The following is a 22,108-nucleotide window of genomic DNA, read 5'->3' as shown; positions in this document are numbered from 1 at the left end:
TAAATGTCTAATACATGCCTGCTCAGTAAATGATAGTCATAAGTATCAGGTTAGGTGCAAACAAGAAAATGTGTAGGTGCAAATGAATTTAAAATACTTTTTAAAGAACTCTTCAATTTATTAAGAAATACTTTATATTCAAGGAAACGAAACTTCTGGACAATCAATGAGATCTTGCGATGAACAAGAGAGGAAGTGATGAGCTGCATTTATGTAAAGGCAGCCCGAATGCTATGGGTTAGGGCAGGGGTGGGGAGTGAAACTTTCAGGTGGTGTTTTGGGCAGCCATTTGCTTAACGTGAAGGACTGACATAAAAGAAGTGATGATGAGGTCTTTAGGGTTTGAGGTGATAGGAATTTGAGGGCAGCTGAGAAATGTTGGCATTTTCCATTGATTGTTTCTGGGCCTCTCACGTGTCAGCTCCTTCCTTTTCTTTGTTGTTCCTCTCTTGCTCCTCCTGCACATGTGACTGTTGCTGCCCTTCTCCTCATTTGAGGTTTCTTTCTCTCCTTTTTTCTCTCACATAATTATAGCAATTTTTATTTGTTGCCAAAGTATCATTTTGACACAGTTTTTACCCTTTTTGGATTTTAAAAGTTAAATCGAATCTGACTCTTGTGTAGACTTTGCTTGTCAGATTTCTTTGCTTTTTGTTTTTTTGTGGATCACTAATCATTGACATTTTAAAAAAGACTTTCTCCCTGCCACCCCACAACCTAAATGCTTCTATATCGTTTTTTACCCCAAACACAGTTTTTACATAGCTCAAACTGTCTTTCATTTTCTTATTTCCAGATCCTCTAAATAATTCCAAATTTTATAGCCACATAATTTTTTAATAGTAATATTTAGGATTCATTCATACTTCCCACCTAGTCTTATTTGAGGTTAGTCATGCCACATATTTTGTTAAAAGGGTTAGGCTTATGTAGACTCATTTATTTACTTTTTAATTCAGTAAATTATTTTTTCGTTTATAACAGGTATCATATCATATATATTATGAACAAAACGATGAGACACAGTCCCTACTACTAAGAAAGTAGTGTCTTGTAGGGATAGCAGCATATATAGTGTCTTAAGAATTGATAGGTGTGTGCTAGGTATAGTGGCACACACAGGGGAGTGAGGATGCAACACTGACTGAAGATGCACTTGCAGGGAACGGCATCATTAGAAAAGGACCGCCGTTGTGTTTTGGTTAGAGTAGAGCAGCTGAGTAGCGCAAGAGGCAGAGAGCAGGAACTCATTTAGGAAGGGCCTTATATGTCATGTAACCATTTTCAGATTTTGTCTTATAAATTAGAATTATTGAAGATTTTAAGCAAAAAATTTTGATCAGATTTGTGTTTTAGTAAAATTACTCGGGTGCTTGTAAGACTAATCTACAAGAGGGTGGTGAAATAAGAGCAGAGGGACCAGTTAGGCAGTTCAGTTGTCTAGAAAGTATTAATGAGGGTTGGAATTAGGGTAGTGGCAGCGCTGGGCATACAAGAAATGTTAAGGAGGCAGAATTGCTAGGAACTGGTAATTAGTTGGATATAAAGGCTGAACGAGAAGGTAGAATCTAAACATATTCCTAAAGTTTCTGGGTAGTGATACCATTTATTGAAAGGGAGAACTGGAAGAGAAATAGTGCTTTGTTGTAATGATTATTAAGTTTAGTTCTGGCCATACTGAGTTTGAGGTAGCTGTGAGGTATATAGTATGTACACGATGTAGGGTTGAAGTTCAAAAGGTCATAGCTGGAAGTTCAAAAGAAAGGTCCTAGCTAGAAATAAAGATTTGCTAGTTACCACACTGTGGTGGCAGAAGTTGAAAAAATTCTGTTAGAGTTGGGATTGGGAAGGTGGAATGAGTAACATTGTTTAAAATTAAATTAGCTTCTTCCTCTGCTGCTTTTGCTGCCTCCTCCCATCTTCTCCCCTCTAGATTTTTATTCATTATGTGTAAATGTCTCTACCAAATATTTACTTTAAACAAAAAAATGTAAAAAGACAGTATACGTTACTCTATAGTAATTTATAAATCTACTTTTGGTCTCTTCTCGAGTTTTTAAAAATGTATTTTGAAAGTGTTAGAACTGACTTTAGGACTTATATAACAAGATATAGTTTCTAGTGGCAAATAGTTAATTATTATTAAATCTAAATGTGATGTAATTAAACGCTTATGTTCACACTAGTTAGTGAAGCCATAAAGTCACCTTTGGAAAGATATGATTTGAGGAGAGCAAATTAAAGCTCGAAAGACTCATTAGGTCATTTTTCTTTGGCTAAGTATAATTTTATCTCACTTTTCCCAGCAGTGACATTGGACTGGCTGTATCAGGTAGTTATATGGGTTTTGTGTTCTCTCAGATATAATAGAGATCCTTCAGAATTTAATTATTTGGAGGCAGTAGTAAAGGTAAAATTCAGTAAATTTACAAAAGATTATTTTTTGAAGATAAGTAAGAAGACCATTTGTTAAGTGGTTAGTTATGGTTTATCATTGAAAGTATTAAAGTTTAATGTGTTATTTGATTCTAATGAACTATTCTATTTAAAAGTTACATTTATTAATATATTTTACTAATTAGAAAGGCAATACATATTCATCATAGATAATTTGAAAAATGTGGAACTTTTTTAATAAAGAGGAAATATGAATTAAAAATTAGAAATCATTTTTAAAATCCTATTAACCAAAAAATATTTACTATGAACATTTTTATATACACACATTAAAAATATATTTATTTCTGTACAAATGAAGTCATACTGTATTTGAAGTAATATATTGTTTTTTCTTATACTCTTCCTTCTGAATATTGAAGGAGGAGGAAGTATAGTGTATTCTCAGTGACTTATAGACTTCAAAGTGTAAAGTTCAGTTTCAAAGTTCATACATATGATAAAATACCTCTCAGCCAGACCTCAGAATATTTCACAACATGTTTTGTTCTCTTCAATAATTCAGAAGTAAATAATTGGAAAACTTAAGGTTGAGCTTTATTTTGTTGCACGTTGAATATGTATTACTATTCTAGAAATGAATTAGTTTCCACCCTTATTAAAATCTGCAGTGAACTAAGATACAGATGATTAGTGAGAATTGACAGTGGTTACCTTAGGCAGAGAGTTAATCAAGATTAACGTTTGAGGGGTATGTCTCACCAAAATCAGCTAGTACTCAGTTCCTAGGCAGCTTACCTGAGTTGCCTATTGTATGTTATTATTACACCTTAAACTTACCAGAGAGACAACTCAGGAACCTGTTCAGTAAGTAGCCTTACTATTTTTGGCAAAGTGCAATACTTTATTACTATAGGAATTTGACTTATATAAACAGACCCTAGTTAAAAATGTCATCTGTGAGAATCTTCTTTGAGTTATGAGAAGTCAGAATTGGTGGTTGTAGTGTAAACAATCTTAAAGACAGATAGGATATAATAATCTCCCATTGGCCTGAGAATAGAACCTTACGTTTTGTTCTCATGAGAGCTTTGACTTCAGGTTTGTTTCCTGTAAGTACACAAGGAGATGGAAAACTTGGACAGCATGTTTTTATTTTCTAATCTATTCCAGGAAACTGTTTCAAATGGAAATTTTTCATCAGTTAGTGTATTTAATCAATTGAAACTCAGTACAAACATTTTTGTAATCTTAGTTATAACCAAGTCTGCTAGGATTTTAGATAATTTCTCTCAAGACAGTCTTATTAGTTACTTTGACTTCTCAGTCATATTTATATTTTTCAGAAACCTTGAAAATGATAACCAGAACTGCAGCCGACTTGCCTATGAGATTTGACCCTTGTCTGGAAAATATATTTCTGAGTTGCAGTGGTTTTTAACACACAATTGAGAGAGTAATTAAACAAGTATTTATTGTGTGCTTATCAGGTACCAGGTACTGAGCTAGTAATGGGAGATATTAAGCTAGTTAAGACATGTTCCTTGTTCATAAGGAGACCACAGTTTAGCTGTGAAAATAAAAACAGTCAGTTACGCTATAACATAATAAATACTTTATAACAGAGATCTCAACTGGGTAAGAATTATGTACAAGTCTCATTTACCTTATTAGATTATAAATATAAACTCTAGAGGACAGGTCTAATATATCTTTATATCCCCTGTAGTAAGTTTCACAAAATAAGTGCTTAAGAAATATTGATGTAATGTGTATGAATTAATGCACAAATCTCAACAGAATGTTCTTTCACCATTATGTCCAATGGAATTAATGTCTTGATGCGTTTCTACTAATTAGTCGTGTTTTAACTTTTTATTTTACTTCTCCAAAATAATACCTCCTGAAAAGATCTTACGCATATGGTTCTCAAAATATTGGTATTGACTGAGAAATGGAATTTCATTGTTTATTTTTATATCAGTCTTCTGAAGATATGTCCTTATACCAGTTTGTCGCATTTCTCTCTGAACCTTTAGTTACAGATTTAGTTATCTTTTGCGAGATACTGAGTAAAATTTTTCTTCACCTTGTTAAGGAATGATGAGATAATTAAAGTAGCAGTGATCTTTTAGCTAGGCAGTTTTAACTCTTTTCATTCTTTTAAATCCTACAGAAGAAGGGATACCATTTATATACAATAATACGATGATCGTACCGTTATAAGAAAGGCTAAAATGAAAAGCTCCTACTTTAATCTTTTCACCGGGTGTGCTGTTTTTTTTTCTCTAGTTAAAAGGAACAATTAGTATGACTTAACAAAAGAATGCTGATTTTTGCTCGAGTACAGCCAGATGAACTTTGTAAATTAATAGAGTTTATTTTATTTTATTTTTTGAGCAAATGCTATTTAGGATCTAGTTCATTGTTACAAACAATTTTCATGATATTTTATTATGGCCTCATTATGCTAAAACTACTTTTTAAACAGTGCCACTATTTTTAACCTTCCATGTAACTGGATGGTTTTCTAAATTTTGAAGTTAAACATGCTAGGTCTTTTTTTTTTCCAATTTGTTTCTTTTTGCCTTTTAAGTATTGCAGCATTAATCATTCGCTGTAGATTTAAGCTGTACCCATTAAACTGGGAAGTGTATTAGCTTATGTGTTATGTTGTAATTTTGTTTTTCATTGTAAATAGATCATTGAAGTTGGACTTTGTGAAGTTTTTGAATTGATCAAGGAGACGCGATTTTCTCATCCATCACTGTGCCTCAGGAGTCTCCAAGCCCTGCTTAACGTGCTTCAGGGTCAGCAGCCAGAAGGCCTCCAGTCAGAGCCACCTGAGGTCCTAGGTAAGCACTCAGGGGCATTGAACGAAGTGTTTAGTGTAAACAGGCTTCTCTTATGAAGCACATGCAGCAGCCTGTACTGCAGTTTTTGTTTGATTATGGTACTGAAATAGCAGGGATATAAATTTTAAGGTATATTGCTATATTCTACTGGAGTTATGGTTATGGTTCAGGAGTTACAGTTCATGGACAGACATTTTTTTGATTATTGTGATGATGGGGAAAAAGCAAAACATAAACCTTTGGTACCCAGAAATATCCTCTAGCCTTATAGTCACTATTAACTTAAATTGTTCTTATTAAACCTTTGGCCTAAATAGCTAACACTGACTTTCTCTGAGCTTATGTGTTCTTCTCCATAGTTAAAAAGGGAGGAAAAAGGGAGGAAAAAGGGAACAAGTGCTATCAACCCAAACAGCACAATGAGTTTCTAAACAAAGAGGGCTTTCTTTTATATTCCTTATCAATAAAAATCTCTTTTTGTTATAGATAAAGCTTCTGAATTAGTAGCAACTTCCATTAAGTAAAAATCTCTGTGTTTTGTAAAGTGCATTTGAATTTTATGAATACCAACCTTTCGTGACCTAGGAACAAACATAATCCTATAAGCAAGAGAGTTGTTAGAAATAGAGATGAAGCCATAATTTTGAAATTATCTAATTTTCTTGGATGGTGACCATGGGCCTTCAAAGAGTCTAGATTTTTCTGAATTTCAAGCACTAGGTTGTATCAGAGTCACATGGGCCCTACTTGTGGAGTTTCTGACTCACTAAATTTTGGTTGGGGCCCAAGAATTTGCATTTGGAATAAGTTTCTGGGTGATGCCGATGCTTCTAGTCTGGGGACCATACTGCTAGTCTGGACTAGAGTTTGATCTTTTTTCTCTACTTGGCTATTTGGATTTTATTAGACTCACACGTGATAACCTAATTACATGTCGGACTGTTCTTTTTTTGGTTATATATGGTGATTAGTTTTTGTGTTTGATTTTTGTTCTTGTTGTTTTGGTGAAGGGGAGTGCTGGCTCTGAAACAAGCTGAGATTTTTTAAACCAACAACCCCTACCCCATGTTTTTAAATGCTACTATCAAGTAAAAGCTGTTATTCCTGTTAGTCATTGTTACCGTAGAACCAGTGATTGTATTACCGTTGTGACACGCTGATGCACTGCTTGGCTTCATAGCATTTTGCTGAAGATTTTAATTAATTAAGTTTATTTAAGATTATTTTCCAAGTTATTTTTAGCTCTGGTTTGTCAGTTAACAAGTAATTGAAATAGTAAAAATCTCCACTAAAACTTGTGTGTCCTGTTTCTTACTTTGAACAACATGCTAATTATTTCTTTCCTCCTAGATCTACTATTCTTTTGTCTTCTATATACTTTCTTCTGTATCCAGTCTATATATAAATACTCCCTTTCCTTAATTCTTTACAAAATAGATCTTTTCTTAATACTGTGTTTTGAAATAATGTGTGCTTTAGCTTAATCATCTTCTATCAAAACTTCTACCTGTTTAATTTGTTTTTTTATTTTCTCGTATACAGTTTCAAATGCTCCTGTACTGTCTTTGTTCTCTTTTCTGTCCTTTCAATGTTTACTTCTGATCTCTTCACTGCTTTGACTTATTTTTCTTTTGAGGGATTTATCATCATTTCATACTTTTTATTTTGCTTAGCTCAAAGACGTAAAATTAAAATTAAATTTCTATTGAATCTGTCTCTGCTTTTTTCCTTTGACCTAATATTATAATCACGTGTTTTTTACACTTTGGTATTTTTCATGTTATTCATAAATATATGTACGTATGCATCACTATTGGAATAGCTTGATGATTATTATACACCAAGCTTCTTCTCTTTGCAAATGGATTTAGGTTTACAGATTGTTTATTTAAGAATTCCCATATATCTATCTTTCTATTCACTTTAAGGTTACAATATACGTTCTCAGGTACTCAAATGTAATAGCACCTCCTACGTTTTGTGCTAAGAGCATGTAATCCATGGGTAATCAATTCAGGCATGGTTGCCTTTATTATGGGACTTAGCATCAGACAATTGGACTCATGTATGATTGAAAATGTAGATAGATAGGATGGGGGAAGGTGGAGAGAATTCAGGCTTCCCTGAGATGTGACATTTAAGACTTGAAGGGTGAGTAGAAAGGAGTTAACTCAGTTTCAAGGCAGAAGGGACAGTATGCAGTAACGCTCTGAGATAGGAAGGAAAAAGACTATGCTAGAATGTGGAGAGTTAGGGAAGAAGGGCTTTGCCACAGGTGAGGAAGGAGGCAGGGACTAGATAATGTGGAGCTTTATAGGCCATGTTAAAGGAGTCTGGTGGTTTTAGGAGGAATGGGAAGTTACGTATCTTCTTATGCTTAAAAAAATTCTTTATTTTAAAGCACTTTTACTGTTTTCTTCCACTTGAATCTAATCTTTTGATGGCAGAGACATTCTTTGCCTTATATGCCAGTGTAGTCCCCTAACTCAGAATAGTACCTGATGTACAGGAAGAATTTGGTAAATATTTGCTGAATTATTAAAAGACAAATAGGCAGAAGGATAATGATGGAAGGAAGGATGGACAAACAGAAGGATAAATGAAAGGATGGAGAGAAAGAGGGATAGTTGGAGGGAAAGGTGGAGGAAAGGTTAGATGGAAAAGAGGAAAGACTGAAGGATGTTCAGACAAGTGAAAAAAGGGAGAGAGTGGAAAGAAGGAAGAGGGGCAGGAAGGTATCGAACAAAGGAGCGAATGAATATTAAGTAGAAAACCAGATTTTGGTTCACAGGTTCTCTGGCTATGAGGGGACTAAACTGAATTGTAGGAGCTAACTGATGGACACGTTTTAGTAGTGCATTTAAGAGGTGGTGAAAGCATGGACTGGGAAGATAAAGAAAGTGGAGGAATCATTTAGGAAGCAAAATTGACATGGCTTAATTAGGGATTAGGTGTGAGTGATGAGGATTAGATAGAGGAAGCCTAGGTTTCTGTGAGTTCAAACAAACAAACAAACAAACAAAAAAAACAACAAAAAACCCTGCAGTCGGCCTGTAGTTTTCAGAGAATTTCAGTACATTCTCTTTCTCTTGCTCTCCTCCTTCCCTTCCCTTTCCCTATTTTTCTCTTTCTCAAATTTTCTGCTTGTCTTTTTTCTTTTTTTTGACTCTGTCTCTGCATATTCACTCTTTAGGGCCTTTCAAATCTTCCTTCCCTTCTACAGAAGAGATATTCAGAAATTTTGAATCAATCTTGAGCAGAGTTGCTCAGGGAGACTTCTGATGGCGATAGAACATTCGTGTGTTATTTTTTCATCTTCGCCAGTAAGTGGCTTTAGGATTTAGGGAAAATCTTTTAACTTCTCTGTGTATTAATTTCATTATTCATTAAAGAAGGAGGATTTCTGTCCTATTGACCTGAAGGTTTTTCTAGGGTATAAAATAAATTACATTTTCCCTCTCTTGGTGTGAACTGACTGCCTTTATGTTAGCAATAAATTCAGTTTTATATTAAAACAAATTATAGCTTATGTTTTAGGTATTCCATTGTCATTTTGCAAATAAATAAATAATTTTCTGGACACTTAACATTTTAAGAAGCTCGCATTCTTTCCAGTCTGAAAGGTACAGTGAGTTGTCTGTTACTTGATAGGGTATTTCTTGAATATGTGAATACCTCCAGGAAAGTTTCTTTTGAATGACCTTCGATAGATTTCATTTCTTTATTTACAAAAACGAGGAGTTGAACTAAATTTCTCTAAGGCCCTTTTTATATAAATATTCTAACTTTTGAGAATGCAAAAGAAGTATTCAAGTTGCCTCAAATATTCTTTTATAATGAGACAAGGTAAAAATAAAATATTAAAAAAATATTTAAAAATATTAAAAAATATTTTAAAAATATACACATATTATGTTCTGTATGTCAAGTGAATATAATTGAATTCTATTTTATCCACAGAGTCTCTCTTCCAGCTGCTTTTGGAAATCACTGTTCGAAGTACTGGAATGAATGACAGCACGGGACAGTCTCTGACAGCACTTTCCTGTGCTTGCCTCTTTAGTCTGGTGGCTTCCTGGGGAGAAACAGGAAGGACACTTCAGGCCATCTCTGCTATCCTCACCAACAATGGCAGCCATGCTTGCCAAACTATTCAGGTATTTCATTTTTTTTCAAGTATTTTACATTTATAGCTTCTTAGAAAGTTATAAGATACCAAATTACAGTTTCATCTTAATTTCTGTCACTAGGAATTCCCTGCCTTGTCTTGCTCAGTACTGTATTTGATCTGTCCAATGTTGATATAAAAATCCATAGCATTTGAGCTAAGCTACATGTGTGTTTAACTCTATAGCACATTAAAAGTAATAAAATGAAATTGGGTAAAAACTCAGATCATTAGCTTAGTCTTGTGTCAGCACCATAACCTCATCTTTCTCTGCATTGTCTTGTTCTCTGCCCTCCCCAACTTCCCATCTTGCCCTGAATTTTCAAGTATGGAATTCCTTCATAGTTTCTAAACATCTCTTCTGTGTTGGAAGAAAAGGATGTGTGTGATATCATTCTACTATATTTTTGATTGGTTGATTATAGTTTTTCATGAAGTGATTTGTTTCTGAGCGACCTCAGCTTCATATATAACATTTTAAGTTTTTACTGTTTGGGGAATAAACTCTTCATTGTTGTTAGTGGTGGGAAATATCCTACTTATAGGCAAACTTGATTTAATTCTTTTGGACTGTTCTGTAAATTGAGTAAGAAGTTATAGTTTTAAGTCTTTGGTATGTGCTCTTCTCTGACCCCTTGGACAGTCTCTAGAATCATAGAAGGGCTGCTTCAATCCTGCTCTTAGGCCAAAGATGACAAAATGAGTGGATGGGTCACTGTCTGTGACTTGCTCAGCGATATTGAACTCTCCTTGTAAAATGTGAGCAATCCCCTCACCCTAGTTTTCTGTTCTTATTTTTTTCCCCTCTTTCTGCCCTGCCCGAAATCTTCTTTACCCTTTTTATGATCCTTAATTATTTTGAAGTTCCTCCCTGCAGTGGATCTCAAACTGTGTTCTGCAGCTGTGCTTTGAGGGTTTAGCAAAATTTTTATTTAAACATATGCTTAAAATATACTCATATTTCTTAAATTTTAGTAAAACAACAAACATTCAGATCCAGTAAACCAAATTTCAGAAATACAGTGACCATAAACATATGAGCTTATTAGACATCCATAGTGATTTATTTTTGTGTAGATTAACCTAAAGGATATGAGGTGAGATCTAAACAAGTGGTTAGAATGAGCCAGCCCTTAGGGAGGAGGTGCTGGTGTTGGGATGTGGACAGAGAATGTTCTTGGTGTCCGTGTGCTAAGGCATGGAGGTAAGAGTAAGAAAGGAATTTTGAAGGTTGAAAGAAATTAATGTAGTTATAGTATAGACGGCTGTCAAGTAGCAGAGACAGGGCTTGAATGTATATCTGTCTGACTACAATAAATATTATGTTCAAATACTAGGGTGCACAAAACTACTAGTTCTCTTAAATCAATAACTGAGGTTCTCTTTCGACCTACCTCATTACTGCCTCCCCAACTCCAGCCCAGATACCACATTAAAACCCATTATTTTAACTCGCCTTATGGTGTTCGCGATTTGGCCCAGTTCCATCTGCCAACTTCATAAAACTCTCTTGACCAGGCTGTGGTGGAGGGAGAATCATCTTCCCTCAGAATGTGTAACTCTAACATCTCAACTTGTTTGGGATCCAAATGCGTATTACCGGTCTTGTTCTAAAATGCTTAAGCTGAGAGTTTAAAGTAGGGTAGGGATGGTAGTACCGGGAGGGGTTTTATTGAAGGACATTGAAATCTCTCTGGAGGCATGAACTCCAGAATTCAAAAGCTTTTTGTAAACAAAATTCTAGTGCATCTTAAGCTCACAAACAAACAAAAAGCACATTGAAAAGCACCAACACTGAGAGCTTGTATAAATAATCCTGCCGAGTCTTTGTATATTGAAATTATTTGGCATAGGATATAAAATACACATGTAGGTATATATATTTAATATAGTTAAAGTAGTAAAAATATCAAAAGTATTAAGGAATAAGAATATAAAAAGTAATCAGACACATCAGAAAACAAACTAAATTGAACTGGAAATGAAAAACCAAATAATTACAATTAGAAACTTACAGGCTGAGTTAACCAGTGGATAATATAGTTGAAGATAGAAAAAGTTAACTGAGATATAGAGAGGAAGAAATTCTTCAGAATGCAGCATAGCGAGACAAGGAGAAAAAGTACAAAAGATAAAATAAGAAACATCGATGGGAATGGAAAGTCCAGCATCAGTACAGCGAGTCCCATAAGGCAAGGGACAGATTTGTGGAAAGGCAGCACTTGAAGTAAAGGCTGGTTTTCCAGAATTGGTAAATGACATAGAACCCTCAGATTAGGGAGTACAGTTTATCAGAATAAATTCCTTAGGCCCTGCCCTTGTGTTGAGGAGAGAGAATCAATTGGAAAGAACAAGTCGTATATCTGAGACTTCTTGTTGTAGTACTGGGTATTCTTAAAGAAAGAAACAGCCGTGTTGAAGATGCATGCTAATTTCTGCTCCCTCTACAGTCTCCGCTAAGGTTATAATTAAGGAAGTTTTTAAAGCATAAACTTTTAAGAATGTGACACATTTTTGGAAGGTCAAAATTGGGGAAAGCTTAGACTTAAGTTCCTCATGAGGCTAATGCCCATACCTAGTAAGTTGATTTTCACTTAAAACTTCAGATAGGGTTCAGAATTGGAAATAACAGGCACCTAGAAAATGGTGGTGAGGGAAAAAACTACAATTTGATTGGAAATCTGTATAATGAAAGGTAGAGGAACCCAGAGCGCTTTCTTTATGTTTCCCAAACGTAACCAGCTGTCCTTCTCTCATACCCCTAAGAGACAGGTTTGCTCTCTAAAGGAATTGAGCCAGAGAGGCAAGGGGAAATCAAGCACATTTAAGAGTGGAATTGAGGAGGAAGGCTGAAAATAGAAATTAATCAAAAATCTTAATATTGATGATGAAATTTCTTAATATTCACTAAATGAGGCTTGCTATAGCTTCTAGGAAAAAGACTAACAGATTCTACTTTGGAGAAAGAGTGAAAAAAGGCCCACAGATGCAGACATTTGCTGGGGGGTGGGGTCCTCCACTGAAACTGCTAAATTTAGTGTGGGTCAGTTATCACTTTGAAAACTCTACCCTCTAGAACAGTGCTGTCTTATAGAAATATAATGTAATCCATATATGCAATTAAAATCTTTTTATTAGTCACATTAAAAAAGTAAAAGAAACAGGTGAAGTTAATTTTAATAATGTATTTTACCCAATATATCAAAAATAAATTTTCAACATGTAAACAATATAAAATTGTTAATAAGATTCTATATGCTTGTGTTTATACAGAGTCTGAAAATCCAGTGTGCGTTTTAATTTAAAGCAGATCTCAGGTCACCCTAACTGCATTTCAGGATTTTAGTAGTCACATGTGGCTAACGGCTACCATAGTGGACAGTGCCGAGCAGAACTGTGACTAAGCACAGTGCTCTGGGGTCTGGCTCTGCAGTCATATGTGTGGCACTCTTCCTTGGGTGGTGAAAGAGAGGCAAAAGATGAGGAACAGTTTCCTCCGGTATCATTGTGTTGGTCCCATGCTGGTGACTGTTGAGGACTCGTTTATAATTCCAGGTACTTAGCAAGTCTGATATTGGTTAAGTGAATGCTGAATGAATACATACTTAACATAATTAAGTTTTCACATCATGGAAAATTGTTGATGTTAGTGGATATTAGGCATAATGGAGAAGCAAAATTGAAGAAAAATACTGGAAATTTTAGGACTGTTGGTTCTAGTTCTGTTACAAATGCCATTGATATTTTGTTAGGGATTGCGCTGAATCTGTAGATTGCTTTGGGTAATATGGACATTTTAACAATATTAATTCTTCCAATCCATGAGCATAATATATCTTTCCATTTGTTGTATTGTATTCAATTTCTTTCATCAATGTCTTAATAGTTTCAGATTACAGGTCTTTCTGCTCCTTGGTTAAATTTATTCCTAGGTATTTTATTCCATTTGATGCAATTATAATAATTTATTTTCTTATAAATGATGATATATGACTAAAGTATTTATATTTTGTCTGTTTTGTTTTGGGAACATTTAACCATGTCTTTTTGTTTTTTTCTTCCCTTTTGAATAGGTGCCAACGATTCTAAATTCACTACAGAGAAGTGTACAGGCCGTGTTGGTGGGAAAAATTCAAATTCAGGACTGGTTTAGCAATGGCATTAAGAAAGCAGCTTTAATGCACAAGTGGCCATTAAAAGAAATATCTGTTGATGAAGATGATCAGTGTCTACTTCAGAATGATGGATTTTTTCTTTACCTGTTATGCAAAGATGGATTATATAAAATAGGCTCTGGATACAGTGGAACAGTTAGGGTAATATGATTTCTTACAGTTCTTAATCATAAAGGAAGTTACATCTGCACTGAATTTGTTCTGTTTCTAGCTTCATTTTTAGAGTACCATTTAATTTTGATATAACAGTATTTCTTTGAAAATAATAATGAAAATATACATTAAATGCCATTCATCCATTTGTGTTATTTTTCATTGGTTATTAATTATGAAACTGTTGATAGACTAACTTTTGTTATTTTGCAGGGCCATATATATAATTCTACATCTCGCATCAGAAACAGAAAAGAAAAAAAGTCTTGGTTAGGGTATGCTCAGGTAGGAGAATATCTATGAGAAACCATACTTTTCTTTTTCACCTTTTAAAACATGTGGTTCATTTTTGTTTAATCAGTAAATAATATCACTCTATTGAAACAGATATGGTATATTTTTAATAATATGGTTATAGCAGTGGTATACTGTAGTGTAAAGAACATTGGCTTAGAATTCCTAAGAAGTTTACTTTTAGTTCTGGCCCTGCTTTTTTCTAGCTGTGTGACTTTGAACAACTCAATTGATTTGATCCTCTGTGATTTAGCTGTAAAATGGGAATAAAAATGTCATCCATTGGACTTCTTGTTTACGTGAGCCTCTAGATGAGAATCGAAGACCACCTTTATCGTTAGCAAACCTGAATTGGGACTTTAGCTGTGATGATGCCAAATTAGAGCTTCTTGCCATATACTTCATTATTCTACATCTAGATCAGTACTTTCTGGGAATAGTGTGTGTGTGTGTGGCCTTTCCAGTCGCTATCTGCGTGGAAGATCATGCAGACTATCACCAAAGAGAACAGAGCTAGGCCTATGTTGCTTTCTTAATGTTGTGATCTCATCACCTGACTAATGTTTCCAAATGGATGTCAGCCATCAGATACCTCACTCCTCTTCCTATGGAGATCAGCAAATGAACAAAAGAGCCAGTGTTTATTTCTATACTGTCCCTTCCTGAGAAGTGAAGACAAATTTCCTTGTGGCAGGACGTAGAATAAAGATGTCCTTTGCCTAGCTCACAGTTTGTTGTCAGCATCAAATAGTAAAAGATTCTTAAAAGCATTTTGAAAATTAAGTAAATTATTGTTGTTATATGAAAAATAAGCCTGCTATATCAACTATTGGGGAGATTTTGAAATTAAAATTATAAATATCAGTTTCTCAGTAATTGTCTCTCAAAACTTAATGTGGTTTAAAATGTTTCATTGAATTTTTATTTGCCACTGCTGTATTTTATCTAAGAAATAATGCGATAGAAAATACATTATTACTGAAATATGTTCAGTGGTCTATTATTCCATCTAAACCACTACTCTGTTTATTTAAAAATATTAACCTAAATATTTCAGTTATTTTTTTCTTAAAATATTTGTTAAAGTAACAGTGGTCATTTCTGTTATTTACTTAGCAAGTGACATCATAATTTAGAACCAAATGTTTGTACTGTCCTGTGTGTTGTGTCATATATATATCTGAGAATATAATAGGTTGATTGATGTCCAGTGGCATATAATTTCTTCCTCTTGTTAAAGTTTACCTATATTCTTATATTTTTAATCTTTATTTTAGACCTCAATATTGATGTATTATTGTACCTCAAAAAACTGTAATATAGACTTGAATGGCTACATTTTTTGCTGAGTTGGTAATGAAAAATATTTTAATACATAACAGCAAAATTTTTTGTTGTTATCAGGGTTACTTATTGTATAGAGATGTGAATAACCACAGCATGACAGCCATAAGAATAAGCCCTGAAACACTGGAACAAGATGGTACTGTAATGTTACCAGGTATGTTACTCACCTTGTCTTTTGTTTTCTTTACAGTCAGTTTAAGAGATGTGCATGTTAGGCCATTTAGACATGTACAGAATGATTAGCAAGGAATAGTGCTTGCTTACAAATAAGTTAAAATCTTGACATGCAAATCATTTTATAATCTATATAAAGTTAATGCATGTGAGGAAAACAGATATCAGAAATACGGTATAAAGTATTTTAATATGTGATTTAAAACTTTTGCCCACCTGCAGCCTAATCCCCCACCTTCACCCCACCGAGACTGTTTGAGGTGCTGAATTTAGTGGGGTGATGTTATTTTGTTGCTCTTAATAAAACTTGGACTCTGGCTGTCATATAACCTGGTATAAAGAACCTTCTGTTTATTTTTATTTTAACAACAATGCACTTTGGATTTTCTTCTTTATGTTAAAAGGTTTTCAGAGGCAAAAATTTCAGGGTGGATCAGGAATTTTTAAAGATTCCATCATTTATACTTTTTAATAGTACTCTCTAATAAGGCACTTTGGGCACAGGTCACTGTGCTTTAATTTTGTACCTGATAATCACTCAAAACACATGATGTCTAAATTCTGAGGCAGTGGATCTTTAATTCTGTGGAACACTGGGCAAGTGCATAATCTCTATTGTAAGGTCTTTGGATTTTCTTATATCTTTAATATATTCTAAAGGACTTTATTTTTATTAAAATCTTGAATGCTTAATGTGCCTATCAATAATTTTATGGTAAGCAGCAATATTCTATGCACTTGACCATCTTAAAATGAGAGAGAACTACTTCTGAAGATCACATTGAGAAGAATAATTGTTCCGAGGCTGCTCGTTAATTTTTAAAAATTTTTATGACTTCATCAAACATTTATTTGTACATTGATATATCCAAGTTAGTGTAAATGACACTATATTAAGGTTAATGCCACATTTTATGTGTAAAGCTACTTTGGAAAACATAACTGAAAGCAATTTTGTAAGTAACTATCTGTTTTCAGATATGTCTACAGAAGTTTTTTGTTTGTTTGTTTTAATCATCATAAGTCCTGGGCCATATCTCTGGTCCTAATAATAATAATATAATAATAATAATAATGTAAATTTTAAATAATATGTAACTCCATATACATACACATTAAAAGTAATCATATTTATTCTGTAAGTATTATATAAATAAAAAAAACAAAATTAATTATAATCCTAGTTCCTCATATATAAACACTACAACGAATTGGTGAATATCCTTACTTTTTCCTATGTGTATGTGTTCGTACAAGGAAAAGTGATCGTATGCTACATATTGCTTTATAACCTATCCTTTTCATTCATTATTCTGAATATATTTCCAGGCCATTAATCTTCCACAATATAATTTTAATGTTATAAAATATATTTTAATTGATTTCTATATTGGAATGGAAGTTTCTTCCAATTTTTTGACATATGTATTATATTGTAATGAGCATCCTATGGCTCTTTGTGCAAGTCATTTTACGATAATACCTTGGAAGAAAATCCTTAACCCAGCCCCAGAGCAGATAGATACTAATATAAAGGATTTACTTCTGAGAAACCCTCATCATTTAATAGAGATTGTGACTGAGAAGACCATTTTCAAATGGTCTACTTATATCTGTTGTATTTATTCCACCATGATAAAAAATGAGTTGTTAATGTCCTTATTCAGTTTAAATCCCTCTACATCATTTAACATGTGAAATATGACTTTTAACAGTCCCAAGTGTGGCTTTCTGTGTTTTATAAATATGTACCATATTTATGGTGAAGAATGTACCAAAGTTTGGGAGGATAGTCCTATGTTGGATGTCTTTTGAACTGGAAGATGTTGCTCGATATTTTCCTGAAGATGCTGTCTTATAACACTACATGATGGATAAAGAAAAGATAAAGAGAAAATCTTTCTGAAATCACGCAGCAGGAAGACTTACCCTCAAGCCCGAAGAAGCCTGTTATCATTTTTCTGTTTCTTTGACATGGACTGCAATTTCTTCAGTATTACCTTTTTTTCCTCCTAATGAGGGGCAGCTCTGCCCTGCAGTTTTCCCATCAAGAAGGAGCAGAAATGAGTTGTCAGGTTTATAGATGGTAGTGATTGCCATGTTTAAACTTGACATAAATCTGGTGATTCCTTGAGCTTCATGTTCCAACTTGTCTTACAGTGTAGTTTATAAATAAGTTGTTTTCAACCGATAATTGATGAACTTAAAACATGCTTTTTCCCCTATTATTTGTCATTTTAGCCTTTATATGTTGGCACACTTTTTATATTGTATCTTTATGTCATTCACTCTCCCATGTCTGGTGACAGGTTGCCTCAGATCATGAGGGTTTTTGCTACTCTTCTTGCGCCTCTTCACTCCTCACACCTGCATTTATCTGAAATTATAATGAGTTTTTCTTCTTTGCTTTTTAGTTTAAAATCTTACTGCTTAGAGCTTGAGAAGCATCTTTCTTGCGCCTCTTTGTATTCTGTACAGTGGACTAGGAACTCTTTCTTTCGATTTCTCCTCTCTTTGATTACCAAGTCTCTTGGGCTACCAGTGGGCCTTGTCTCCCAGTTTCTATTTCCAGTTTGTGATCACTGAATTCTCTATTTGGTAAGGGTCTGCCTGTGTTTTGCATATTTATCATAAGGAAGTATGCTAGTATGAAGCTCCTGGGCAAAGATATAGAGTAATCCAGCTTATTTGGGTGGGTTCCGTTACTGCATTCCAAAAACAGAATTTTATGTTTTGTTGATTCAGGTGCAAATAGAAATGAAATATTTTTTTGGTATTGTAATTAATGGAGAGATTCATCCTAGTTCTCTGCAGTTATTTTGGAAAGTGTGTGCTTTTTACTTGCTTGCTGAGCATATGTTTTCCCAAAAGGATACAGTTTATACTTAGATGTTGATTTTGCTTGTAGTTTCATGTTGTTTAGTAGCAATCACTAACATACGTTCCAGTGGTCCTTCTGTAATACTGGTATCCCTTGTTACAGTTGTACTTGCTGTCGATCATTGTATATAGTGCACTGTTCCACAGATATATACAATATTGATAAAATGGGGCATTCCAGCCAAAATATATGAGTACTTTCAGACAAAAATAACTACGTAAGCATAGATTTGTCTGTTCTATGAAGGATGAATATTTAAAGACTGTGTAGCATTCTAAATGCTAAAAATTCTGGGAATAAGCGTTAAACTTCTAAATGGAAACTGTACAACCAGTTATATTTTATAAAGCAAGGGATATCTGTAGTTGGACACCATAGACTCAAATACAGAAGCTTTAGGTCTATCTGTATTTTTCTGTGACACTAATGACTGTGATGTATGTCTGAGGTAGAGTGTTGCCTACATCGCATGTGATTGTATTGAAATGATTATAACCAACACAGTTTGTTCATTGTGATGCATGTTTATTATCAGACTTTATTTAGTACTAATTTTTTTGAAATTAGGTGGGCTCTGAGTTCCTTGATTATGGAAGATTTATAAATGTAAGCATTAAATGTAATAAGTATTAGTTGAATTATTTAGTTTCTGTTAATATGTAATTCTTTATTAAAAAGCACAGTCTCCCTTTGAGTTTAAGTTTATCCTTATTGCTTGGAGAACTCTCATTCTGACTTCAGAGGAGTAAAGTCATTTTAATGATGTACTTATGTATATTATAATATAATTACTTTTTTTCTTATTGCACAGATTGCCACAGTGAAGGTCAAAATATTTTATTCACTGATGGAGAATATATTAATCAGATAGCTGCTTCGAGAGATGTAAGTACTCTGAATTATGAGGAGCTGGTATAAATGAAATCTCTTTCTCATGAATTGATTTTATTAGATGGATATAGAGTCTTAAAAGACCAATTCACACAACATAATACTGTGGATGTTTTGTTTCAGGATGGCTTTGTTGTCAGAATATTTGCCACAAGCACTGAACCTGTGCTACAACAAGAATTACAACTTAAACTGGCCAGAAAATGCTTACATGCCTGTGGCATCTCACTATTTGATTTGGAAAAGGACTTGCATATTATAAGTAAGATTGCCAAATAAATCTCTCTCCTGGATTTTAATTTTTAGATTCTTTAGTCTTTTGAAAACTAGCATTGCGTTTTCTGCAATATAGTTTATATTTTATCAGCTATTTTGCTGTCTGTTACTATAAGCACATTTATGAATTAATATCTATAAATAACTAGGAAATGGCCTTTAAACAGAATATGCTATACGAGCACCATTTTAAGGAAAGGACTAATAATTTTGCATTTTCATTTTGAGTAGAGCAAAAGAAAATAAGCTTATATTTGATGAGAATTATAGATAACACTTGTGGACAACGTTAGTTTATATACTCCATCTTTGTCAATTATTTAAAATGTTGAAAACTTCTATCGTAAAGGTTACTACAATCATATACATAGTTCTCTCACTGACGCCTTTAATTTTGATTTGAGCAGATTTTCAGGATAGCCATAGAATAATCTCATAGATTGTGAAGATGGTAATTGGCCTAACAAACTGATTAATATTCTTCCATTTGGATACAGAAATACAGACAACCAGAATAGTTCTCAGACTTTATGGATTTACTCTTGCAGTATCATAGTAGTAATTAAGATCACTAGTTTCCACGAGGGTCTAAATTTTGGTTTGCCATGCTACTGCAGGTTTAACGGTGCCATTTTTTAACTTATGGGATTCTTTGCGAGACCTACCTTTTTTGACTATCTCATTACATTTAATAAACTTGACATTAGTGATTTACTTTGCATATTTTAATTATTTTTGTGATTCTCTCATAGAAAAATATAATTGAAATTATAGTTTTTAAATTTAAAAAGCCCATAAACTAATTAGTAATTTGCATAATTGGACAAAATGTGCCATATATAATTATTTACTATATTTTTACAATTTCAAAATATTCATAAGGGTCTGTGTGTGTATATGCACACATATATATTCAGAATTATGAAATAGCGACATGAAATGTTATATAGTAGAAAGCATGGAATGGAGAATCTGAAGTACCTTAATTCAAATATTTGCATGGCATTATTCAAGCCCAAATGACTCAGGGTCTGGATCAACCTCATCAAGCTTTACATTTGTTCACTTGTATACCAGGCAATATAGTGTGAGGATCAAATAGGATAAAGTTCATGCATTCTATAATGCCTGATACCTAATAAATGCCCAATAAAAATTTGTCATTATTTATTCAAGGGATATTGTTGACATTGCTTTAAAAATTTTTTTGTATTAAATTAATCTGACACTAATTTGGAACAAATTAAGAAGCTTATGGTAATCTTATCTTTCCTTGGCATCGTATACCTATTGTTTATATATTTTTTAACTCAGGCGTGTGACATTTTGTCATCCTTGTTTTTAAGTGATATTAATTGAATTGACTTTAATCACTCAAAATGTTAGAAGTCGTGCTTGAAATTATTCATATTAAAAAATAATAGAATTTATCAGTCTTGTTGTATTATCAGGTACAGGATTTGATGAGGAGTCAGCAATTCTTGGTGCAGGACGAGAGTTTGCACTAATGAAAACTGCAAATGGAAAGGTAAATTAAATTACTCTTTTAGGATTAAAAATTAACATTATCTGCTTTAAGAGATAGTTGGTACAATCATTTTTTGAGTTTACACAATTCTTATATTTAAACAAAATCATTTTAAATTTTGATTTAAATTGTGTCTACATGGTAAAATTTTATTCACGTTGAAATATGTCGGAAAATTGACCTGTAAGAGTAAAACTTTATAAACTTTATAAAATATTATATTTTTTACAAATATTTGCTTTGACTTGTATAATTTTTTGAGTTGGGGTAAATTTATATTTTGTGTTTATTTTGATGAATAGGGCATCCACTGAAAATTTCTGTAAATGAGCAGAAATATACAGACTGTAAGTTGGGGGAAATAGGACCATGTGTAAATAGGTTATTGATTGTAGAGATAAATCTATAGAAATGGAAGCTTATTTCTTATCTAGTGGGTATGGGGATAAAGTGAGGTAATTAAAAGAATTCTGAAAATTAAAATTATTAGGCAAATACAGTATATTTGTAGAGTTTTTCGCATTGGGGAAAATGAATTGAGAATTTTATGAATTTCCTACTATTGTGAGTTTTGACTATATTTATGAAGTATGTTTTTTCATACCTATTCAGGATGCTTATAAAATATTTAATAAGATCGAAAGATGAAAGATTATATGTGTACTGAATAGATATGAAAAAAAACTATTATGAAATCTTTTAGGAAAATATGTCTATTATTCTCCTCAGCTCACAAAAATCAAATAGTATTGAAAAAGAGTTGAATTCTCGTTATTTTTGTTTTTCACTAAAATATGAAAGTTGTTTTGTTTTTCTCTCATTTGAAATCTGGTGTTCTTCTCCAAAAGGCACATAATTCTTTTTTTCCTTTTCTTTTTTTTCTTTTTCTTTTCTTTTCTTCTTCTTTTTTTTAAATCTATAAGATATATTATACTGGCAAATATCAGAGTCTTGGAATCAAACAGGGTG

General features: G+C 33.2%; 1 protein-coding gene across 1 annotated transcript in view; it reads left to right on the top strand.

The window, feature by feature from the left end:
• Window positions 1-22,108, top strand: part of MYCBP2 (MYC binding protein 2, E3 ubiquitin protein ligase) — a 236,802-nt gene that overhangs the window by 36,055 nt on the left and 178,639 nt on the right. The window contains 9 exon segments of the mRNA XM_015590881.2: window positions 5,099-5,252; window positions 9,213-9,409; window positions 13,494-13,736; window positions 13,962-14,033; window positions 15,447-15,543; window positions 19,256-19,329; window positions 19,459-19,597; window positions 21,063-21,139; window positions 22,063-22,105. Of these exon segments, the coding sequence (XP_015446367.1) occupies window positions 5,099-5,252; window positions 9,213-9,409; window positions 13,494-13,736; window positions 13,962-14,033; window positions 15,447-15,543; window positions 19,256-19,329; window positions 19,459-19,597; window positions 21,063-21,139; window positions 22,063-22,105 (1,096 nt within the window).

Source organism: Pteropus alecto, unplaced genomic scaffold (genome assembly GCF_000325575.1).
Source record: "Pteropus alecto unplaced genomic scaffold, ASM32557v1 scaffold72, whole genome shotgun sequence".
Taxonomy (NCBI): Eukaryota; Metazoa; Chordata; class Mammalia; order Chiroptera; family Pteropodidae; genus Pteropus; species Pteropus alecto.
The sequence above is the reverse complement of the archived record's forward strand: the minus strand, read 5'-3'. Positions and strand labels throughout refer to the sequence as shown.